The 24160-nt window shown below is 54.0% G+C and overlaps 1 protein-coding gene across 1 annotated transcript; it reads right to left on the reverse strand.

Moving 5' to 3' along the window:
- Positions 1 to 13814: 13814 nt before the first annotated feature.
- On the reverse strand, positions 13815 to 18535 carry CTU1 (cytosolic thiouridylase subunit 1). Its single transcript, XM_090260207.1, has 3 exons — positions 18477 to 18535; positions 16044 to 16587; positions 13815 to 14436 (listed from the first exon to the last, which is right to left on the reverse strand). The coding sequence occupies exons 2-3, from the start codon at positions 16549 to 16551 to the stop codon at positions 13898 to 13900; spliced, it is 1047 nt and encodes a 348-aa protein (XP_090116333.1). The 5' UTR covers positions 16552 to 16587; positions 18477 to 18535; the 3' UTR covers positions 13815 to 13897.
- Positions 18536 to 24160: the final 5625 nt, after the last annotated feature.

Here is a 24160-nt window from a genome sequence, read left to right on the forward strand (position 1 = left end):
GTGCTGCCTCACCTCCCTGTCCCTCTGTGCAGGCCTTTTATCCCTGGTCTGGGCAGTTGGCCCTGCCCCCCCACCCCGCCCTGCTCCTGACATTTTTTTTTAATTGCTGAGTTCCCATTCCAAGACTCCCTGGTACCATCTCCTCCCTCCCTTCTCTGGCCAGAGAAGCAGCCACAGCTAATCATGAGAACCCACCCGGCTGGCGGTTGAATGTGTTATAACCTGGAAGGGATCCAGGGAGGGGGACCCCAGGGCAGGGTGGACAGGGTGGTGGGGCTCAGGAGAAGGTGCTGGGAGGGGCTGAGAGAGGCTGCAAAGGTGAGGGAAGTATTGGGAAGGTGGAGAGACAGGGAAAGGGGAAGAAAAATGCAGGCCCCGAGAGACATGTGAGGGCAGAACTGGGAGAGATGGGGACAGGGGCGGCCGACAGAAAAAGACAAGACCGGGCGGGAGGCACAGAGAGAGATTCATGGCAAAGCAGAGCGAGAAGCAGCAGAAACCGGAAAGAAAGCGATGACAGAATAGAAATAAACACAAGGAAAGAGAGAAAGGGAGAGAGAGAGAGAAAAGAGGCGGAGATGCCCCCTCCCCCAAGTGCACAGATGCAGAATAATAATGATGGTACTGGAGGAGGGAGGGGAACAGGGACAGAGGAGACGCGATGGAAGGTGACAGCAGCACAGGGCGACAGGCAGCGGGTGGGCAGGGAGCCAGCAGGAGCCAGAGCTGGTGCTGGGCTGTCCTGTCTCCCTGCCGGCCCCCTCTGCGGTCCTCACAGTCCTCAAAGGTGGGGCAGGAGGGCGGCTCAGGGCTGGGCTGGAGAGGAGGGTGCAGAGACACAGTAAGAGATGGGGAACCAGAGAGAGGGGGACAGGGACCCAGAGAGACCAGGAGACAGGAAGCACTGAAATGGGGAAGGGTCGCAGGAAGCTCAAGATGAGGCCCTGGGTTTGGGGGACACATTCTAACTTGGGGCACGTCCCGAGCGCTCGGCCCCACCCCCAGCCTCTTAAATCTTCTAATGACTGCAATTTGTCTCTGGGCCTGGGCAGCTCCTCCCTGGACCACCACGCCGTGACTCAGGAGGCCGCCTCTCCATCCTGTCCCTCCCTCGCCGGCCCAGGGCTGGCTCCCAGACCCGACCGCCCCCCCCCCCCCGACCCTGGGCAGCCGAGAGCCTGTCCCTGCACCCGGGGACTCGCTCTGCGCCTCCGACTGCACAGGCCCACCCGGCCGCCGTGCCGTCTGCTTCGCAAGAACCCGCTCCGCCGCCGCCGAGGGCCCGCGCTGCTTTGGGCTGAGCGCCTTGGCTGAGGCCCTGGCGACTCAGAAGGGCGCGAAGCCACCCGAGGTGCCAGAAGCCCCTTTGTCAAGAAAGAATTCTCTGGAACAGATGGTGGGAGGCCCGAGGGGCCTGCCTGATGAGCGCAGAGGATGAGGGTGCACAGAGACCCACGTGCACACACGCGCACACACGTGCGCACACACACAGGCAGACATGCATCCGCATGGGGCGCGCGGAGTAACGTGGGGGCGGGGGTCTGCGGGCAGCGCGGCGTCCCGTGACTTGCGTGGGTCTGATGCTGGGCCCCAGCTACCTGGACGTCCCCACCGCGCAGCTGGGACTGTCTGCCCTGCCTGGGCAACTTCCTGTGAATCTGCAGCTATTTCAGAATAAAGAGCTGGCACCGTAACGGCGTCTCCTGCTAAACACAAGCTACCCACCCGAGTCCGAGCGGAAAGCTTGGATCTGATGGGCTCCCTGGGACCCTCCGCTGAGCTTGTTTCCAGGGTCGCCGTCGTCCTGAGAAGCGCGCTCAGCCGGGGGGCGGGGGTGGGGGGCAGGGGCAGGGGACCCAGAAGGCGGGGATGCAGCGCGCATTGGGCTCAGAACCGCCTTATCGCTGCGCATCCCGGCCCTCACCCCTCTCGGGACCACCGCCAGGTCCTCGCTCCCTTCCGCCAGACGACACCCTGTTCCCCACTCCCCCCCACCCGCTTAGCCCAGTGCTGTTTGCCACGACCCGAGTGCTCAATGAATATCCGATGAAGGCATGAACTTATGGCCACAGTCCTTGCCTTCAGCGAGCTCGCCCCCACGGGAAAGGCCAACAGGGCCTCTGTCTGGGTTGGTGGGGCCCGGGGGCTGGGGGTGTCCAAGGGCCTGATGGAGCCCGGGAGGGCCTGCCGTCTAAGCTGGGGCCTGCGGGGTAGTAGGGGTTCACGGGGCGGGGGTGAGTGTCTGGATGTAGGCCTGTAGGCAGGAGGGTGGCCGCAGAGCTCAGAGCCCCGGAGGGGCACCCGGCCGGAGAAGCAGACGCCCGGGGGTGAGTCTGAGCAGGGGAGAGAAGGGCCCGTGGGGTTCTCACTGCAGACCTAGGTCTGCGCTTAGGGCAGCTGCCCGGGCAGCCAGCAGCGGGGCGGTAGCGGCACAGAGGGCGCCGGAGAGCAGAGCTTGGAGCCTGTTGAGTGAGAAGATTAGGGACTCTAAAGCAGGCCCCCAGCGGGTGAAAAGAGGCTGCTGGTGGGGGGAGAGGGAGCGCAAGGGGCTGAGAGGGAGCCACGGCCGAGCTAGAAGGAAAGAAAGCCAGGAGAGAGGTGTCAGGGGAATTGAGGGAATTCTTTAAGGAGGATGTGGCATGGGGGTCAAACACAGCTGGGCTGTTCAAAAGTTTTAAAAAAAGTTACTTTGCACCCTGGCCAGGTACCTCAGTTGGTTAGAGCATCGTCCCAATACATTAAGTTTGTGGGTTCGATCCCTGATCAGGGCACAGACAAGAATCGACCAATGGTTATGTACATCAGTGGAACAACCAAACGATGTTTTTCTCTCTCCCTTTCTTCTTCTCGCTCTCTCTAAAATCAATAAATAAAATGTAAAAATTAAAAAAATTAAAATATCATTTGTTTTATTTATTTTTTTAAAGATTTTTATTTATTTTAGAGGGAAGGGAAGGAGAAAGACAGGGAGAGAAACATCAATGTGCAAGAGAAACACCAATTGGTTGCTTCTCACACAACCCAGGCATGTGCCCTGACTGGGAGTCGAACCAGCAACCTCTCAGTTCACAGGCCGGCATTCAGTCCACTGAGCCGCACCAGCTGGGGCTGTTTGAACCAATTGTAAGTGTGCAGCGCAGTGGCGTAAGGGCACTGACGCCGAGTAGCCACCATCCCTCCCCAGACTCTTCTCGCTTCCCCAGCTGAAACCCTGCACCCATCAAACACTCGCTCCCCGGCCTGGTCCCCTCGGTTCTGTTTTCTGTCTCTGTGACTTTAGCTGCTTTAGGCACCTCACAGAGCTTGTCCCTTTGTGTCTGGCTTCCCTTGGCATGACGCCTTCAAGCTTCCTCCAAGTGGCGGCCCGCGTCAGGATTCCCTTCTGTTTCAGGGCTGAGTCCTGCTCCCTGGCAGGGGGAGACCACCTTTTGTTTATCCAGGTAAGGGCTTTATGTGGGTTAGCTTCTTCTTCTTCTTTTAAAAAATAATTTATTTATTTGTTTGTTTACTTATTTTATTTTTAGAGAGAGAGAAAAGGAGAAAGAGAGGGAGAGAAACATCATTGTGCCGTTGCCTCTCACGTGCCCCCAACTGGGGACCTGGCCTGCAACCCAGGCCTGTGCCCTGACTGGGAATCAAACCAGTGACACTTGGCTCGCAGGCCGACGCTCAAGCCACTGAGCCACAGCAGCCAGGGCTGGGTTGGCTTCTTTCTGCCCTCCTTCCCTCCCTCTCTTCCTCCCTCTCTCCCCTTCTCCTTCCCTCTCCTGCCTGTCTCTCTTCTGCCATTCAACAAATATCATATTTATTGAGCACCTGCTATGGGCCTGTCATGGTTCTAGGCACTGGGGATAGAGCATTGAACCAGACAGACAGACACTCCTGCTCCCCGATGTTTACATTCTCAAACAAGCGCAACCAAGACAAAGTTAGAGATACAATAGGTGCTCTCCCTCCGGAGCCTCCCCCACCCCCGCTCCTCCCCAGGCGCTTTGCTGCCTTTACCTCCCTGTCCCCTAAGCTCTAAGGGCCCCTTCTTTTGCCTCTAACTTATTTCCTGAGACTGTATCTTCTACTGCTCACCCTTTCTACCTCTGTGACTCTCTCAACAAACCTTCTCTTATAGTTTGAAAAATAAAACAGAAATATAATATATAATACAAGTTGAGAGCATTGGGAAAAAGAATAAGAAATAGGGGAGGGGGGGCAGGGATAAGGAAGTCCTGACTGAGGTGATCTTTGAGCAGCAGCTGAAAGGTAAGTTGGGGAGTGGGCCCCGGGTTCTCTGGGGAAAGACTGCCCCAGCCTGGGGCAGCAGCAGGGCAAAGGCCCTGAGGGGGGAGGCAGTCTGGTGTATTGGGGATCGGAGGGGAGGCCAGTGTCACGGGGCAGAAGGAAATAAGGGCAGTGAGGTCATGGGAAGTCCGGACTCCGTGAGATACTAGGTGCTGTCTTGTGCCCCTTTTACAGACAGAGAAACAGAGGCTGAGAGAGAGGAAGACGCTTGTCCAAGGTCATCCAGCTGGAAGGCGCAGGAGGAAGCCACCAAGCTGCAGGACTCCCTGGACCTCTGTGCTCCACCATCCGCCTCTTCTCCTGTCTTTGGGGGTGACTTGAGGAGTCTGGTCCGTGTGAGCACTGACTTTTGTGCCCAACGCTGTTTCTTTTTTTGTTTGTTTATGTGTTTGTTTTGTTTTGCCCTTTGGTGGCTTCAAATGCAGAAATGCGTTTTCTCACAGTTCTGGAGGCTGGAGTCCGGGGTCAGTGTGACAGCAGGTGTGGCTTCTTCCCTGGGCTTGCCGATGGCTGTGTTCTCCACGTTGCCACGGCGTGCTGGCCCCACCGTGCGTCCCGGTCCACGTCTCTCTGTCCAAGGCTGTCTGAATGCATTTTTGTGGACGTTAACTCACCGAACCCTTCCCAAGGTGCTGTGACAAAGGGACTCATTATCCTCCATGCACCGAGGAGGAAGTGAAGTCACCCTCACAGGGTTACACAACCGCTAAGTGGCGGCACCCCGACTCGAACCCTTGCGGAGCGCTGACAACCCCGGGAGCGAGATGCCGGAGAACAAAGGGGTGAATGGTGCAACCTCCTGAGTGGGGGCATTAGCCCCAGACATGAACCCCACAGATGCCTCTTCCATTGTTCCAGGAAGGAAGGAGGAAAGGGCAGGCGAGGTTGCAGGTGGGGTGTGGGTCAGGTGGCAGGAAGTGGAGGGACGGCCGTGGGGTGGCTTCTGTTTCCTCTGGGGAGATAGGGAGACCAGAGGCCAGCTCATCTCATCAGACACCTGGGCAGGTGGGGTTGGGGCGGTGCCGGGGGAGGGGGTGTTTGCCATCAGGAATTTTTTTTTAAGACTTTATTTATTTATTTTTAGAGAGAAGGGAAGGGAAGGAGACAGAGAGGGAGAGAAACATCAATGTTTGGTTGCTTCCCACATGCCCCCAACTGGGGAGCTGGCCTGCAATCTGGGCACGTGCCCTGACTGGGAATCGAACTGGTGACCCTTTGGTTCACAGGCTGGAGCTCAATCCACTGAGTCACACCAGCCAGGGCGGCCATCAGGAATTTAAAGAGGAGCCATCTGAGCAGTTGGCTGATTTTGTTGTTTTTTTTTTTTCCAGCAAAAAAACCGGCAGGTGTAGGACCGGGCCATGGTGGGACAGAGGCTGAGACAGGGATGCTGAGAATGGGGGGTGGGGCGGCTCCTGAAGGGGTGCACTGTGGGGTGAGGAGGGTCAGTGTCTTTGAGGTGGAAAAACAGGTATGACAGAGCCACCCACAGCCCTGGGAGCACGGGAGGCTGTGGTCAGGGAGTGGGTTGTGGGATTTGGCAGTTTCACAGGAGGAGCCCTTCCGGATGGAGATAGGGACCGGGGCGCGCCCATGAGAACCGGTGAGGGCAAGAGGTGGTCTCCCGCTGGCCGTGCGGAGGGTCGGGGGTGGCCAGGCTGGAGAGTTCCCTCTCCCAGGGCCAGCGGAGGACACCCTGGGTCAGCGAATGCCCATCTCTCTCTCCACTTATAATAAAAAGGAGAATGTGAATCCCAGGAATGTTGCCAAGGGCTTTGCATACATTAGCGCATTTAATCCTCACAACAGCTTTATGGGGTTGGAGACTCTCATTAGTGCCTGTGAGGAAACTGGGGCTCAGAAAGAAGTCACTTGTGCAAGGGGTGTAGGCCTGATTGGAACCGGGATCGCCGGCTGTTAGACACCATGCCACTCTGTGTCTAATTTTGTCTCCTCCTTTTTTAAAATAAAATTTATTGGGGTGACACTGGTTAATAAAATTATATAGGTCCCAGGTGTACAATCCTATAACACATCATTGGTGTATTGTATTGTGTTCACTACCCCAAGTCAAGTCTCCTTCCATCACCCTTTATTCCCTTCCTCCTCTACCTTCTCCTGCCTTCCCCAACCCGCCTTTCCCTCTCGTAACGACTGTCCTGTTGTCTGTGTGCCACAAAAGGCGGGGAGCTTTCCGCTGGATCCCCAACCCTGGCAAAGCCCAGGGTGCGCAGTGAGTGTGTGGGCTGAGCACACAGACCCTCCTCTGTTATCTATTGACAGCTCTTGGTGGGCAATTTTCCTAATGACCTCCCGTGTGACACCGAATTCCCCATCAGCCCCGCAAGAAGACGGAGAGAAATACGGCCAGCTGCCTGACGAGGCCTGGGGAGCAGGTGGTGGGGCTGGGATTCGAACCCCGGTCCATCTGTCTCGGCGCCTCTCTGCTGCTGACCTCATGCATCTCTGATCACCCACCCTGCCTGCCTCTGAGTCAGCACCTGTGCGTGCTACGTGCCAGGCAGCCTCCGTCTGCACATCTGGGCGCCCCTGGTGCCAAGTCAACAGCCAACAAACTCCGCTGCCTCACCTGCCTCCATTTCCAGCATGTCCTACTTACTTCCGTCTGGGCTCCATGCTACCCCCCACCCTCCCCAAGTCTTCCCCTTGTTAGGACAACATCCTCTTCCAGTTGCTCTGGTCCACAGTGGGCAGTGGTCCCTGATCGCTCCCTCCTTCCATTCCACCTCCCACTTGGACAATTCTTGTCACCTTGGCTCCAAAACAGACGGCGAATCCGCTCTCATGCAGGACACCATTCTTCCTCACCTGGACAGGTGCAGCAGCATCTGAATTGGTCTTGCTGCTTCCACATTCAACCCCTGTTCCCACCCCATGAACCCCTACTGCACCCCAAGTCCGTTCTCCATTCGGCTGCCAGTGTGTTCTTACGACATAGAACACCATCAGGTCAAAACCTGCTTCAAACCCATCTGTGAGTTCCCAGTGCACCTGTAATAAAAGCTGAATGCCTCCGGGGCAGTGTGTGCCTGGATTGTCTGTCTCCTCAGCCTCCTTACTCCCCCATGCACTGTGCCTCAGGCCTCCTGGGCTTCTTTGATTTTCTTAAAAAAAAAAAAAAAATTCTCCCCTGAGGATATGTTTTAGAGAGAGGAAGGGAGAGAGAGAGAGAGAGAGAGAGAGAGAGAGAGAGAGAGAGAGAGAGAGAGAGAGAGAGAAGCATCGATTGGTTGCTTCCCATATGAGCCCCAGCTGGGGATCGAATCTGAAACCCAGGTATGTGCCCTGACCGAGAATCGAACCCTCAGCCTTTTGGTGCACGGGGTGATGGTCCAACCCGCTGAGCCACTGGCCAGGGCTTCTTTGATTTTCTTGACTTGATCGGTGCCTTCCCGCCTCAGGGCCTTTGTCTTTGCTGGGACACACTTCGTCTGCCTGGGAACACTTCCCACCACTCTGCCTGTGGTCATCCTTCAAATCTCCACTGGAAGGTGCCCTCCAGATCCCCTTCTCTGGGGTACACCTTCGCTTCTAGATTCTATCGTAGTCTTCTTTGAAGGTTTCCTGTCTCTGCCTTATTTGCATCTGTAATTGCTTTCTGTGTTTACTTCCTTATTTGTTGCTGTTTTTGTTTTTCTCTATGGTGCCTGTCACTATTGGCTGTCCCTCATCTTTTATGTACCTTATTTTGTCTAATCCTTTTTTAAAGAGTTTATTTATTTATACTCAGAGAGAAGGGAAGGGAGGGAGAAAGAGAGGGAGAGAAACATCCATGTGTGATCGGTTGCCTCTTGCACGCCTCCAGCTGGGGACCTGGCCCACAACCCACGCATGTGCCCTGACTGGGAATCGAACCCATGACCCTTTGGTTCCCAGGCTGGTGCTCAACTCACTGAGCCACACCAGCCAGGGCTTATGTACTCTGTGTGTAGTCTGTCTCCTACAGTTTGTGTATCAGCTCTGACAAGGACAAGGAGCTTTGCCTGCTTTGTCCGCTTCTGTGCCCTGGTGCATAGTAGGTGCTCAGTAAATGCTGGTGAAGTGAAGAAACGCCTCTGTCACTAGAACAGAAGCTTCATGAGGGTAGGGACCATGTTGAACACATTCCCTGTTGGGTCTCTGGAGCCCAGTCTGGTGCCAGCCTGTGACAGGGGCTCTATGAACACAGGCGAATGAGAGATAATCATGGAGCCTTCTCTCCAGAACATCTGCATCCAACCTGCTAGTCATCTCCAGCCACCCAGCCGTGAGAGAGCATGCATGGGGGAGGGGAAACCCAGCCTTCTGAGCCTGGGCTCCAAATACTTGCAGGAAAGAATGTTTCCAGCTCTAGGGGATGGTACCCCAGGGCACGGGGATTTCTGCCTCATCAGCTCCTCATCAGCTCAGTCCTTTCAAGGATCACTTGAGTTTATTTTATTTTTAAAGATTTAATTTATTTACTATTAGAGAGAGGGAAACGGAGGGAGAGAAACATGGACGTGCAAGAGACACATCAATAGGCTGCCTCTCACCACCACCCCCAACTGAGGACCTGGCCCACAACCCAGGCATGTGCCCTGACTGGGAGTTGAACCAGCGACCCTTTGGCTCACAGGCTGGCGCTCAATCCACTGAGCCACACCAGCCAGGGCTCAAGGCTCATTTGAGCTTACGTAGGGACTGCCTTCACCAATGCCATAAGCCTCAGCAAAAGCCTTGCTCAGCGAAGACGAGGGCCTCCTACCTCAGCAATGCCCCCACCTGCCCTCCATGTTGACTATAGCTCTCTCCCTCAACCAGACTCTCCTGTGTTTACTGTGGCCGTCTGCCTAGGTGGCAGACACCTTTACCTCCGCTCAGTCCGTTGAGTAGAAACTTCTCCTGCACGTGGATTCATGTGGGAACTCTTTTGCTTACAAAACACACCCTAAAGTTTAGTAGGATTTGCCACCCTCGGTGAGGGCTCGAGTAGCCCTGGTATCTGCCCCTAGTCAGCCCCACCCCCTTGCCATGGCCTCAGTTTTGGCTCTTCTCAGGCCTCCTGACCTCCGGGACACAGCCTCAGGAGGGCCTTTCTGACACCGGGGCTAGCCCTCTCTGCTCTAGACACTGCGAGATGCCCCACAAGCCCAGCTGGAGGCCCACTACGGCAGCAGCGTTCTGACCCCTCTCCGGGGGGGCAGGGTGGAAGGGGGGCAGCTGGCCCCCCTCCCCAGCCGTCTTGCACCAGGAGCAGCCATTCTGCACTAGTTCTCTGTGCTTCTGCTCCTGCGCCCCCCTCCCATCCTTTCTCGTGCTGATTCTCACTCATCCTCAGGGTCTTGGGTTAAGCACCACCTCCTTTGGAAAACATTCCATGATACCCCACGCTAAGCGGGGTGCTGCGCCTCTGGGTCCCTGTTCCCTTACTATCTCCCATTGTGACCCCTGTCCCTCTGGGTCTTGACTTGCAGGTGTCTGTGTTGGGTGTCTGTGTAGCCTCCCCCACCAATGGGGAATCCACTGAGGACAGGGACTGGGGCTGACTCCGCTGTTTGCCCCCTGCCCTGCACGGCGGCCTGGCCCCTGGGAGGCGCCATGACTCTCCTCTCGGAACCGAAGCCGAGCCCAGGCAATCCGGTCCCTCTCTCCTCCACTCACCCCTCCATCACCCGCGGCCTCAGAATTGGCACTTGCTGGTCCTCTGCCAGCAACGCCCTTCCCGCAAATCTGCAGAGCTCGCCACCTCACCTTGCATAGGTGTTTTCCCACATGTCACCTTCTTGAGGATGTCTTCCCTATCCACCCTACTGTCTTCTGTGGTCTGAGCCCAGCGACAACCCATGTTGTGTGGCTGGACCGGCCCTTGTGGTTCTTACGATTGCAGGGTTCCCTCAGCAGTGACCACCGCGAAACCTTGGGGAAAAAAAAGTTTATTCCTTACAGACCCTGGATATTCCACTGCACCCCTGGGGCCACATAGCAGGGTCTCACGGTGGCGGGGCGGGTGGGGGGGGGGCAGGAGGTGGGGGAGACCATGGGGCCCAAATGGTCAGTTATCAGAATCAACCGCGATCTCCAAAACAAGGGGCCAACTTGGCCCTTTATCTGCTCATGTGGCTGGTGATGTGTTTATTTCAGATAACTGTTTTTCCAGGGGATGTCTCAGCAATTAAAACTCAAGTCAGGCACTTAAATTCGAGGAACGAGAAAACACAAGTGTGAGGACTTACACCGAACCTGCTTCAACAGGTGGCATGCTTCTATCCCCCGATTTATGACCCTCCGACATATTATACATTCTAACTTATTTATCTCCTTTCTTTATGGGCCACTCCCACGAGGGCAGGGTTTGGCTTCATTAACTGCTGTCACAAATTAAGTGCTCAATAAATATTTGTGGAATGAATGAATGAATAAACGAACACGTGAGTGTTGAGGTCAAGGAAGGTGGGGGCCTTAAAAATTCTGCCAGACTGTGTCTCTCACCCTTGGAGGCAGGCTCAGGCCAGGGGGAGATCAGAGCTCCCCAAACAGGCGGTGGGTGGAGAGACTGCGCTTTGCCATCAATGGCCACTCAATGCACAGGCTTGGACACAGCGGCCCCTTGTGGCCATGACGGAGAATAGCAACTTCCCCTGGTCCCATTTCAGGCTCCGTAAGTCTCACATGTGGTTTTAACGGTAGTTGAGCCTGAATCCAGAAAGGCTGAAAGTGTGACATACGCACTGGATTTTGAAAACCTAGTACAAGAAAAATATTTGAGTTTAAAAACAGATTACATGTTAACATCATAATATTTGGGGTATTAGTGGGTCAAAAAATGTTATTTAAATGCCACCTGCTACCCCCTTTAAAAAAATATGGCTATTAGAAACTTTAAAAGTACACATATGACTCATATTATATTTTTATTGGATAACGCTGCTCTAAACCACAACAGAAATGTAACCAACCATCCACCTCCTGGTGGGAGGGAGAAACTCAGTTGAACAGAAGGGAAAAGGTCCTTTGCCCAAAGCCATACGGTGAATCAGTGGCTGACCTACAACGGCCCAGGTCTCCAGCTTCCAGCAGACAGCATACCTCAAGGTCAACCATCCCACCTCCTGCACTGATTTGCTGTTGTGTGACTTTCCAGTCACTTCCTTTCTCTGAGGCACAAACGTACCCTTTGTAAAGTCGGACGCAAAACCCAGCCCAATGCACTTCTGGGCTAACAAGGACACAATGCGTCCCAGTGCCTGGCACACAAAAGTCACCCCATTGTAGTAACTATGTACGGTGTCAGGTGGGTACCAGACTTATTGGGGGGATCACTTTGTAAGTTATATGTGTCTGTCCAATAGCTATGTTGCATACTTGAAACTTATATATTGTATGCGAACTGTAATTGAAAAATAAAAAATTATTTTAAAATAGTCATGCCCTGGCTGGGTGGCTCAGCTGGTTGGAGCATCATCACGTATATTAAACGGTTGCAGGTTCGATTCCCGGTCTGGGCAAACACCTAAATTGCAGGTTCAATCCCAGGTCTGAGTGTGTATGGGAAGCAACCGATTGATGTTTGTCTCTCATCTCTCTACCTCCCCCCTCCCCCCTCAAATCAGTAAACATCCTCAGGTGAGGATTAAAAAAAAAAAAAAAAAAAAAAGTCATCCCAATTGACGTTAATCACCTTGCGCCCCCTACAGTCCATTGCCCTTACTGTAACTGGAGTGATTTTTGAGACAATGGAAATCAAATCTTGACCTCTTTTGGTGAAAAGTCCCCCAGTGGTTTACCATCACTCTTAGAATAGTTTGCAGTATTTCTCGCCTCTACAGACCCTGCATGACTTGCCCTGGCTACGGCCTCATCTCGTCTCTTGCTATGCTTCCTGCCCACTCTGCTGTGGACACACTTCCTTGCTATTCCCTGGATTGCCAAGCAGTTCCCTCCACCTGGGAAAGCTCTTCCCCAAGATGGCTTTCTTGTAAAAAAGATTTTATGTATTTATTTTTTTAGAGAGAGGGGAAGAAAGGGAGAGAAATATCAGTGTGTGGTTGACTCTTGCAAGACCTGGCCCACAACCCAGGCATGTGCCCTGACTGAGAATCGAACCAGCAACCTTTCGGCTCACAGGCTGGTGCTCAATCCTCTGAGCCACACCAGCCATGTCCCCAAGATGGCTTTAAGATTTGTCCCTTTGCCTTATTCCGGTCTCTGCTCAAATGTCACCTCTTCAAAGAGGCCTTGCCCTGGCCGGTATGGAAACCGGCTCTTGCCGTCTCCCTCTCTCCTTATCCAACCTTATTTTATGTGTTTTATTTGCCTTAAGCATGACTTGACATGTTTTATTTGCTTATTGTCTGCCTCTCCCAGACTGGGAGCTTCATAAAGGGCTGGGACTTGTGTGTTTTACTCGCTGCAGTATTTCTAGCACCTTGAGGAATCCCTAGCACCTGGCACACAGGTCACAGACAAGGTGCTCAACAAATGTCTTTTAAATGAATTATTAAGGTAATGCTTGGTTAACCCACGGAAGAGGCAGGGCATCTGGTCCCCGTCCTCCAGCCCAATCTAATTAGGAAAAAATGAGGCCAAACGGATGTGGGTGACCAGACATGAAGGCCAAACGCTGTGGATGGGGTCTGAACAGGGTGGACGGATCTGGGAGGCTTCCAGGAGGTCCCTGGAGGATTTCACCAGGAAGATGGGGAGGGGAGGGCATTCCAGACGTGGGACCAGCCCAGCAAAGCTTTGAGGTGGGACTGAAAACACCACGTCTCCCCAGGGGTCAGGTAGGAAGCTTCTGGGTCTCACACCTGCGTGGACCGACATGACAGCTGCCTCGAAACCCAGAGCCCCCTAGTAGCCAAACCTTAAAGGTGAACAACCACGTGAGCATCATTTACAGAGCCGGTAATCAAACCCTCACAGCAGTGCTTGCTGCCACTTTTAGAGGAGGAAACCGAGGACCAGAGGAGTTAAGTCACTGACCCAGGCTCACCCAGCTCTGCCTCCAGAAGCTGAGGTCTGCGGAGCCCACCCAGCTGCTTCTCACCCATCAGGATTCAGGTGTGAGGGGGTGGGGGGCAATTCCGCGGTCTTGAGGAGCCCCAGGCAGACCCCGGTGTGAGCCCCCAGTTCGGTCCCTCTCCAGCAGGTGACCTCAGGCCAGTTGCCGGTGCTCCGGCTACAGCCAATGAGATGGTGGGAATGAAGTGAGGGGTTGGTGCCTGCAGCGGCGCGGGGCTGAGAAGCGCCGTGATTACTGGGAGTGACGTGTGCCCGTCACCTCAGGTGGCGCTGCTTAGCCGGCTACAGGCGAACGGGAAATGTCACGCGGGTGCACAGCAGGTGCTCGGGAAGGGCTGGGGCTGTCTGAGAGCCCGGCAGAGGTACCAGGCGAACAGCCCCTCATTCCCACTCACTCAGGAGTGGAACGTGGTTCAGCCCCCTCCTCCCTCAGCCCCAGGAGCTCAGGCCCCGGGATCTGCAGGGTCACCGGTAACAGCGTCCGTCCCCTCCCGGCCTCACGCCGAAGCCCTGGGCGAAAGTAACCGGGGTTTATTTACAGCGTCACTTACGGGCAGCCCGCGCTCCCAGGCCGGATCCCCAGGGAGAACTGGGGGCCCTAGAAAGAGGGAACAGCCTGGGACGCAGGGGTTTGGACCTGCTCCCGAAGCGCCCCAGGAGGCCCCACCTCGTCCCGCCCCCGGCGGCCCTCGCCGATAGCCCGGCGGGGCCGGCCGCGGTCCAAGCCGTCCAGGAGGGCGCAGGCCTGGCAGAGCGTGCGGCTGGCCAGCGCCCCGCAGCGGGAGCAGGCGCCGGCGGGCGGCGGCCGAGCGGACGGGGCCAGCGCCAGGCGCTCCGCCGAGTGCACGAGGTCCAGCACCGCCGACGGCCGCGCAGCCTCCAGCAGCTTGAGCAGGTCGCGCGCGTGGCCGCGGAAGGCCTCGGGCGCGTAGACACACTCCTCGGAGAAGTAGTCCAGGCGGCGGAAGTGCGCGTACAGCACCACCTCCTTCTGCGAGGCCAGCTGCAGCGGGCGGCACCGCGGCAGGGCGCCCCCCTCTCCCGGGGAGCCCAGGCCCCCGCCCCGGGCCAGCCGGCCCACGTCGCCCCGCAGGAAGTTCATGAGCACGGTCTCCGCCATGTCATCGGCGTTGTGGCCTGGGGGAGAGAAGGGGAGCAGGTCAGGAGGGGGTGCGAGGGGGTGCCCTGCTGGTCATGGGGACACCGTGAGGCAGCCAGGACCCAGAGAGACGGGGAGGGCCATGGCGAGTGGCACAGAGTGGATGACCCCGCTATGGAGACACCCTCCTCCTGCCTCCCAAAAAATCCTGGGGCAGGTGGACCCAAAAAAAGGCTGGCAGGTAGGGGCAAGGGGTGCAGGCCATGGAGACCCGGGGCACCGGAGAGATGAGGAGGGGTCGTGGCTAGTGGCAAGGAGTGGGCGACACGGCCAAGGAGCCCCCCAGGCACTGTGGGGCACCCCACTGAAGGCGGAAGGCGCACACAGCGTGAAACAGGAGGGGACACACACAGGCTCCCGCAGAGCGACCCGGGTGCCCTGACCGCACCCGCCGACTGGACCAGGCAGGCCGGGTGCCAGAGGCCCTCTCACGGAGGGAGTGGGAGTGCTTTACGCTACAAATACCGTGTCTGTCTCAGTTAGAAGCTACTTCAGGCTGCACAGAAGCCAAAAGGGCACGTGACGGCGACTCCCCACAGCGCTGCTGACACACGTGCCTCTGGGAACGCAGGTGACTACACAGCAGCCACCACAGAAGTGAAGCCAAATCCCGCTTTCCTCGCGTCTGCTCGTCTTACTCCTGAGTCCATATAGTAAAATACTGGTCTCCTTAGGGCTTCCCAACTGGCCCTTCATCCTCTCCTCGGGGCCTTTGCACAAGCTGTTCCCTCTGCCCAGACACCTCTCCTAACCTCTGTTCGTCCTTCACCTGGTTACCCGCGCAGCCCTGGGGTCTGGGCTCGCTCAGGAAACGCTTCCTTCTTCCCCACTTTTCTCCTGCCACTAGGCCCTCCCGTTGCAAACTCACAAGGTGTCCTTTCCCTCATTGGCACATAGGTTATTATTATGTATGTGAGGATCGGGCAGGAGTGGAGACTCTGTTGTGCATCATAGCAGCAAACGTTTATATCATGTTCACTGCTTCTCAGTCTCTGGTCAAAGGGCTTCACACACCGAATTCTCAACATCTCCAGGACCGAGATATTATTAATGACCCCATTTTACCAAAGAGGAAACCGAGGTTAGGTACTTTGCGCTGGGCTGCATAGCCGGTGCCTGAAGTAGTGACAGGAAGAGGATTAAACCATTATCAGAGAGGTGAAGCGAACAAAGGAAAGGAGTTAGAAGATATAATTGCGTTTCAGCCTTTTGATGGCTTCTGTGGAGTGGGGGTGAGGAAACTTAAAGAATGTCGTTTTTCTTCATTTTCTTCTCCTTAAAAAAGAATTAATATATATATATCTCATTTTTAAAACGCAGAGAACCACGGCTCTAAGAGTACCCCTCCAGCCCTCTATTTGCCACTGTATGGGTGTACCAAGATAGTGACGGTGACTCAAAACCTTGCCACGCCTGCCCTACATCATCCCAGGGATGCGCACGCACCATGGCCCTGAACCTCACTGAGGTCCTCCATGTAGGACCCATCCAGGGTCTCCTTTTTACTTCTTGGGCATGCGCCTTCGCCCACTTTTGGCGCCCGCTCCTCCCACAAAGTCCTTCTTATCCCCGCGCATGCGCTCACCCGTCACGATGTGCGTGGCTCCCACGAGGCGCGCCCCTTCCTCCAGCGCCCGGCGCCGCAGCACCCCGCAGAAGGTGCAGCAGGAGCGGCTGCGCCCGGAGCCGGCGGTGCTGCGGGCCACGGCGTCCATCGTCCAGCCCCCGAAGAGGTCGGCGTAGGCCACGACGGTGAGCGGCAGCTCCCAGCGCGCCGCCTGGCGCCGCACCGCTGCCAGCGCCGCATCCCGGTAGCCGCCGATGCCCTCGTCCACGGCCACCAGTTGCAGCGAGATGCCCAGGCGCGGCGCCAGCTCGCGCAGCACATGCGCCAGCACCGTGGAGTCCTTGCCGCCCGAGGCGCCCACGGCCACCACGGCGCCGGGCGGCAGCAGGTGGCCCGCGACCACCGTGTGCAGCACCTCGGCCTCGAAGGCAGTGCAGAAGCAGGTGCCGCACAGCGCTTGGCCGGAGCGCGGGCGGCGGAGGGCGGCGCGGGCCTTGTGGCAGGAGGCGCACTGCGGGGCGGGCATCGCGGGTCCGGGCTGGGTGAGAGGGGTCGGCTTCTCCTGGACCGGAGAGAAAGAAGGCGGGTTACATGTGGATTCTGGACGGTGGTTGCCTCCGGGGAGACTTCCTGGATAGCGCCCCTGTCGGAAATAGATCCAGGGAGTGTGCAGGTGGCGCAGGCTGCTTCTAGAGCTGGGGTTGGTCTACACCTGTGTTCTGACTTAAGGAGGCTGCCGTGATACGCAAACTATTCTCCACGAAGCCAGAGGGACCCTGCCCAGTACCTTCTTTACATCCTCTCGTGCGCCTCACCTTCCTTTAGGAAAAGCTAACGGACAACGAAACCTTATGTGAGTTGGCTCCCTTTTCTGGTGATTTCACCTCCCCCTCTCTTCAGTCATGCTGGCCTCTCCTGTCAAACGCCCCGGGAACGCTCCTGTCTCCGGGTGTTTGCCCGTGGCTCTTCCCTCTGTCCTGAGTATTCTTCCCTGTCACTGGGCTCAGCGAGAAGCTCTGCAGTCCCGCCCACCATGACCATCAATCACAGCTGAGCAACGCCCCCTTGAGAACTTTTCTCCTAGTTTTTCACTTGATCCTCCCGTGCTCTCCCCGCCTCCCCGCCCCGCTAAGTCTCCAGTCATTTTTGGAGAGTTCTCTTTGTGATCCTCAGGTCCTGCCTAGCTCATGCTCCTTGTGGGTTACTCTGAATGGCAGTGGGGCCTTTTTTCAGATCTGAACTGCCCAAACTGACCAGTCCTTCCTGCTCCCCAGGCAAGAACCTGTTCTTGCCCAGCTGTTTCCCACCTCCCGAGAGCACCACCGCCTTCCACCCAGCTCCTGCGCAGAACAGAAAATAAAGTCACCCTGGACTCCTCTCTCCTTGTCCCCTCAATTTACAGTCACCTGGTCCCGGGGGGAGAGGGGGAGAGGGCGAGGCTACCTCCTGAAAGAGGATGACCATCACCAAATGAGCCTGTGCAGGTTGTCAGAGACTCATCGACCATGATGTAGAGTTTTACTTTTATTCAGAGGGAGATGGGAGACACGGAAGGGTTTTGAGCAGAGAAGGGATATAATTTGACTTAGGCATTAAAAAGCTCTCTTTGGCTGCTGTGAGGAGAACAGACTGTACCCTACAAAGGGCAGAGGCAGGGAGGCCACTGAGGAGGCCATGGGCAGTCACCAGTCAGTGACAGATGAACGTGGCCTGGATGGTGGTGGTAGCAGTGGAGGTGGGGAGGGACGAAGTTTTCTACCTATTTTGAAGATAGAATTCATCGGACTTGCACCAGGCATGGAATTCCATTGGGACATGTCAGGGTTGAGGTCCCTATTAAGCGTCTTCCCCTGAGAGACATTATGGACCCCAGGCTGGGTCGGGCGCCTCCTCTGGGCTCCCGGAGCTGCTTGTGTGCCTCCATCCCAGCCTAACCACGACTCTACCTGCCGTGGTGACAGATCTGGCTCCCCCACTGCTCTGTGAGCTCACTAGAGGCAGGGACTGGGTCTGCCTCTGCACCACTGCCTTCCTCCAGTTCGCACACAGAGTCAGCGCTCGGTAAACAGCTGTAGGATGAGGAAATAATAAAGTCCCCCAGAGGGCGGCACGCGGACCCCTGGGATGCCTCGGGGTTGCTGCCACGTCAGAGGATAGATAGTATGTAACATCTCTCATGACAGAGCTTCTGGGGCAGCGTAGGGACCTCCCGGGCGTGCCGGATTAGAGGCGGGGACAAGGAGATGGCTGAATCCGACCCAGGGGAAGAGGTGGGTGGGCAAGAGACAAGCAGCATCCAAAATGGGGACTCTGGCCAGAAGGCCTCGGGGATACAGGCGTTGGGAAGGCACAAAGGCGAGTCACCCGTCCCAGAGACCCTTCATTCTTGCAAAGCACCGGAACAAAGAGTGGGCGCCCACGGGCCCAACCGCCACAGGAGTAAATACTTACTTGTGCGGAGTGCGGTGGTGGGCCCGGCAGGCCAAACTGTGAGACACGCGGAAGCCGGGCCCGGAAGTGGCTCTGGAGACTACGACTCCCACAAGGCATGGGGCTGTCTTGCCTACGACTCCCAGAACCCCACGCGACAGCTCCGCTCCAAGCATCTCGGGCGACTGAGCCCGCTTGGCCTACAACTCCCAGCAGCCCTTGCGGACCCTTGTGCTCTGCCTACCGCTTCCCGCTTGCCCTGTTTCCTTTCTGCCCCTGCGCACGGACATGGGGCGCGGCAGGTCGGTATTGCTCTTACCGTGGCAAAGCGCTGTCGCGGTGCAGGATTCTTGGAAGGCCAAGTGGCTGCATTCGGATCATCTGCTTTCCTGAGATTATTATAGGCTCTTAAAAAGATTATAGAGCATGTGATTTCTACATTTTTAGTGGGGTTGCGGGTGGAAATTGTACGTCGAAGTACGGGGGTTAGCCGGCAGGGTAAAAAAAGGAAACGTGCACGCGCAGGGCGGACTTCCCACGGGTGGGGGCTCGGGGTGGGTTATGCAGGCTTGCAGGGGCGGTACTGGTGGCGTGAGGGAGTCCGATGGGGAGAGGGAGCATGGTGGGCGCTGAGGTCTCTGCGGTGCGTCAGGTCTTCCTGAGTGTGTGTGTGTGTTGAGGGGGAATGCGGGCGGTGGGGAGTCTGCATATGCTCCTGGCTGGCTCCTGACTGCGCGGCCCGGGCCAGAGAAACCGCTACACACTTCCTATCATATGGAGGAGCAGCTCGATGGTGAAGGGCAAGAGAGAGAGGTCCTGACGGGACCAAGAGACCCTACAGACCCCTACTCCGAGACTGAGCGGTCCCAAGGCACAGACCCCTGAAGCCCAGTAGTCTCGAGGCCCAGAGTCATGGAAACTCGGGGTCCCAGTAACCCAAGAGCCTGGAGACTTGGACCCTCTAGACACACAGGTCCAAAGGCATAGACTCTTCCAACCCAAGAGCCCCAAGGCCCGGAGACCCAAATCCCTGAGAGCCAAGCAGCCGAGAAAACCAGGGCTCCAGAGACAACTTTTCCCCACCCAGACCGGGGACCTGGAGACTCCATCTCCCCTCCAGTGGCCAAAAGCCTGGAGACCCAAGGAGTCCAGAGACTCAGATCTCTGCAACTGAGAAGACCAGAGACCCTGGAGCGGGGAAACTCATGCTGGGGCTGCCTAAACCCAAACTGTCAGAACTGGGCCTCAGAGATCTTCATGAGGAAGGTAGCAGAGCCTTAGAAATCCCAAAAGGTGCAGAGTGTGAAGGTGCCTGAGCCTGTGGTTGAGTGCTGACCTGAGGAACATGGCAGGCACTGTGTAGCTCATATTTTCCCCATGCTGGGAGCCACGATGCCTTGGTTTCAGAGCAGATGACCTCCGTGAAGTCACCATCAATCAGTTGCCTCCTGTACATGTCCCAAAGTTGTGTTGTATATCACAACTTTTTGGTATACTGGATGATGCCCCTACCAATTTGGCAATCTGGCCAGTGCTCCCCGCTTCTTCTTTTAAAGACAACCTTCTCATAAACAGTGGCTTCCTCAGCCACAAAATAAAGGGCCTCTTTGGGCTCCCTCTACGTCCTTGATGGAGTCTCCTTTTTCTGCCTCCAAAAACTGACCCTCTCTGGTCCTCCTACAGCTCTGTCCAAATATATATCGATCAATTCCCCAGGGGTCTTCTCCACACCTCTGTCATTGCTCTGCAACTTTCCTTTAAAGTGAGTTCAGTGCAACCACGCTGCAACTTCTATCTCTGCCCTGATATCTCCTCCCACCCAACCAGGACAGCCCAACAAAGAAGAATCCTTGTGGATGACGTAAGAAACAAGTATAAGGGAACACCAGCCTACTGATAAGACAGTCTACTTGTCCCCACATCCTTTCGTCTTTGTCAGGCCATACCTTTTCACCACCCCAGGACTGGGATCCTAGGCTTGTGAGGCCAGACTCTTTTCAGAGTTCGACCATCTTGAGCTCAGGACCTGGCCCTATTTCAGCACCATGAGCAGCACCATCCTGTTGCCTGGAGCCTGCCAGGTCTATCATCTGTCCTGGGAGTACAGGCATTCCCTTTATCCTGAGCCACCTTCATTGAATTATAGGAAAATTGGTTCAAGACAAGGCTGGAAGGAGGGGAGAGTTTATCATAGCAGATGAAGGATCTGCAGAAGGCTGAGAATCTGGCATCAACTCTTTGACTTATGGTGTTTTAGAGCTTGCATGACCACAGAAACCCATCCAGCTCAGAGTCTCCTATGAGTGTGGGGCCAGGACTCCTGGGACCCTGAGCACACTAGGGAGTCCAAGGAGAGCTCATGGCTTGGGATACTCAATGCCTGGTTCCTGGAGACAAGACCGAGGGGAGGGACAAGAGAAAGAGAACCTACCTTTGCTATTTTTGTGTCCTTCGATGTGGGGAGAGCCAGCACCTATGACACCTTTAATGACTATAGAGGTAACTTTTATGTTTGTGTCTCAAATACTCCCATCACCTGAACATCTTACCTTTCAAGGATACAGTACATGTGAGAAAAAATTCTTTCCTTTCTGGGACAAGCTGGTAAAATGGTCTCTGCCACCTTATAGCAAAGCTGGATTCTTACACATCTACAACCTGTGCCTAGGGAGTCTGACCAGGAGGGACTCATTTTTACTTTGCAGAAAGTGATTTCCCTTGTTCTTTATGGCTGTTCTTGTGCCAGCACCAGGCTGTTTTGATTACAGTGGCTTTGTAATGTAGTTTGATATCTGTTATTGCGATCCCTCCAACTTTGTCCTTCTCTCTTTAGACTGCTGAGGCTATTTGGGGTGATTTTTTTGGTTCCATATAAATTTTTGGAATATTTACTTTATATATATGAAATATGCCATTGGTATTTTATGGCGTAGGTGCCACACACACCCTAGGCTCGGTTGGAAGTTGCTATGTCCAGCAGAGGCTTCGTGACCACGGCGGAACAAACTTACCCAGGACACTTTATTATGTCTGGGGCAAGGAAGGTGACTGCCTCTCTAGTGGAGACCAGCAGCTAAACCTTCATCCCTCATGTCTTTTATTGAGGAGGATACATACGAGAGATACAAGGCTAAAATTCACAAATCGTCTATTGTATTCAGGCGTTTGACAGTAACAGATAACATACACTAATTCAGGAGTCACACTGACTGATTAGAGTCAAGGTCTGTAAAACATTCGGGCCAGGTGCAGGGTTCCATTTACTCCTTGCTAAAGATAACTTACACCACATTGCTGATAAGGAAAGCAGAGCAAGTTTTAAAGCACAATGAGCTTATTAAGCACTCTTTGATCCAATTCCCATGGCAACCCTCTGAGTGGTTGACAGTCATGTTCCACACGCAGCCTTATGTTGAGACTTAGAGACAAGCGCGGCCAGGACGCTGGCGGCTCGTCATGCTCAGGCCAGGTCTACAATTCCTTAAACCACGAGGAGTGGTTGCCCACAGTATTTTATAGGAATTGCATTGAATCTGTAGATTGCTTTGGGTAGTATAAACATTTTAATGATGTTAATTCTTCTGATCCATGAACATGGTATATGCTTCCACTTCTTTGTATCTTTCCCTATTTTTTTCTTCAATGTCCTATAGTTTATACACACATTTTACCTTTTTGGTTATGTTTATTCCTAGGTACCTTACCTTTGTGTTGCAATAATAAATAAGATTGTTTTCTTAGTTTTTTTCTGCTAGTTCCTTTTTGGTGTATAAATATGTTACTGATATATGAATTAAAATTTTGTATATTGCTGCTTTGCCAAATTCATTTATTAGATCTAGTAGTTTGTTGTGTGTGTGTGTGTGTGTGTGTGTGTGTGAAGTCTTTAGGGATATAGATCAATGAAACAGAACACAGCACTCAGAAGTCAACCCACAACATTATAGTAAATTAATAATTGACAAAGGAGGTAAGAGAATACAATGGAATAAAAACAGTCTCTTCAATAAATGGTGTTGGGAAAATTGGACAAGTACATGCAAAAAAAAATTAAATTAGACCAGCACCTTAAGCCATACACAAGAATAGACTCAAAATGGATAAAAATCTTAAATGTAAGTCAGAAAACCATGAAAATCCTAGAATAAAATACAGGCAGCAAAAGTGCAGACATCTCACGTTGCACTATTTTTGCCACTATATCTCCTAGGACCAGGGAAACAAAAGGAAAAATAAACAGTTGGGACCATATCAAACTAAAACTTCTGCACAGCAAATGAAACCATCAACACAATGAAAAAGGAAGCTCCTGTATGGGAGAACATATTTGCCAATGATGCCTATGATAATGGGCTAATTTCCAAAATATGTAAAGAACTTACACAGTTCAACACCTGGAGAATAAATGATCCAATTAAAAAATGAGCAGAGGGCCCTGGCCAGTGTGCTCAGTTGGTTAGAGCATTGTCCTGTACCTGAAAGGTTGCAGGTTCAATTTCCAGTCAGGGCACATACGTAGGTTGTGGGTTAGATTCCATTCCAGGAGTGTACGGGAGGCAAACACTCAACACTTCTCTCTCACATCAGTGTTTCTTTCTCTCCTTCTCTCTCTCTAAAAGCAATGAAAATATTTCCTCAGGTGAGGATAAAGTACATTTTAAAAAATGGGCAAAGGACCTAAACAGACACTTCTCCAAAGAGAATGTACAGAAGGCCCATAGACCTATGAAAAAATGCTCAATGTCACTAATCATCAGAGAGATGCAAATTAAAACCATGAAGTATCACTTCACGCCTGTCAGAAAGGCTACCATAAATAAGTCAACACACAAGTGCTGGCGAGGATGTGGGGAAAAAAGAACCCTAGTGCACTGTTGGTGGGAATGTACTGGTGCACCAATGTGGAATACAGTATGGAGTTTCTTCAAAAAATTAAAAATACTGCCCTGGCTGGTGTGGCTCAGTGGATTGAGAGCTGACCTGCAAACCAAAGGGTCGCTGGTTCGATTCCCAGTCAGGGCACACGCCTAGGTTGTGGGCCAGGTCCCCAACTGGGAGAGGAAACCACATATTGATATTTCTCTTCCTCTCTTTTTCCCTCCCTCCTCCTCTCTCTAAAAACAAATAAAATAAAATAAAATAAAATAAAATAAAACAAGACTCCATTTTGACCCAAAAAACCTACTTCTGAGAACATACCCTATGAATCCTGAAACAGAAATCAGGTATAATACATGCACCTCTATGTTCAAGGCAGCGCTTTTTACAAGAGCTGAGATCTGGGAACAGCCCAAGTGTCCATCAGTAGATGAGTGGGTACCAAAGCTGTGGTAAATTTACACAATGTGGCTGTAAACAGGAAGGAACTTTGACCCTTTGCGACAGCGTGGATGGATTGAAGATTATTATGCTGAGACAAATAAGCCAGTTAGAGAAAGACAAATACCATATGATCTCACTTACACATGGAATCTGACGTAGAAAATCTACTGATGAACAAAGAAGAAACAGAGGCAGGGACACATGGGACAGACGGACACATCTCAGAGGGGAGAGGGGGAAGGGAGACTGGATAGAAGAAGGCACTAAGGTTGGCTGAGGAACAATATGCATGAAACATGGACACAGACCGCAGTGTGGTGAAGGCCAGGGTGGGTGGGGGCTGAATGCAGGTGGCAAAGGAGGGGAATGGGGGCATCTGTCAT

This window comes from Furipterus horrens, unplaced genomic scaffold, assembly GCF_987537825.1.
Source record: "Furipterus horrens unplaced genomic scaffold, mFurHor1.1.pri manual_scaffold_13, whole genome shotgun sequence".
In the NCBI taxonomy this organism is placed as follows: Eukaryota; Metazoa; Chordata; class Mammalia; order Chiroptera; family Furipteridae; genus Furipterus; species Furipterus horrens.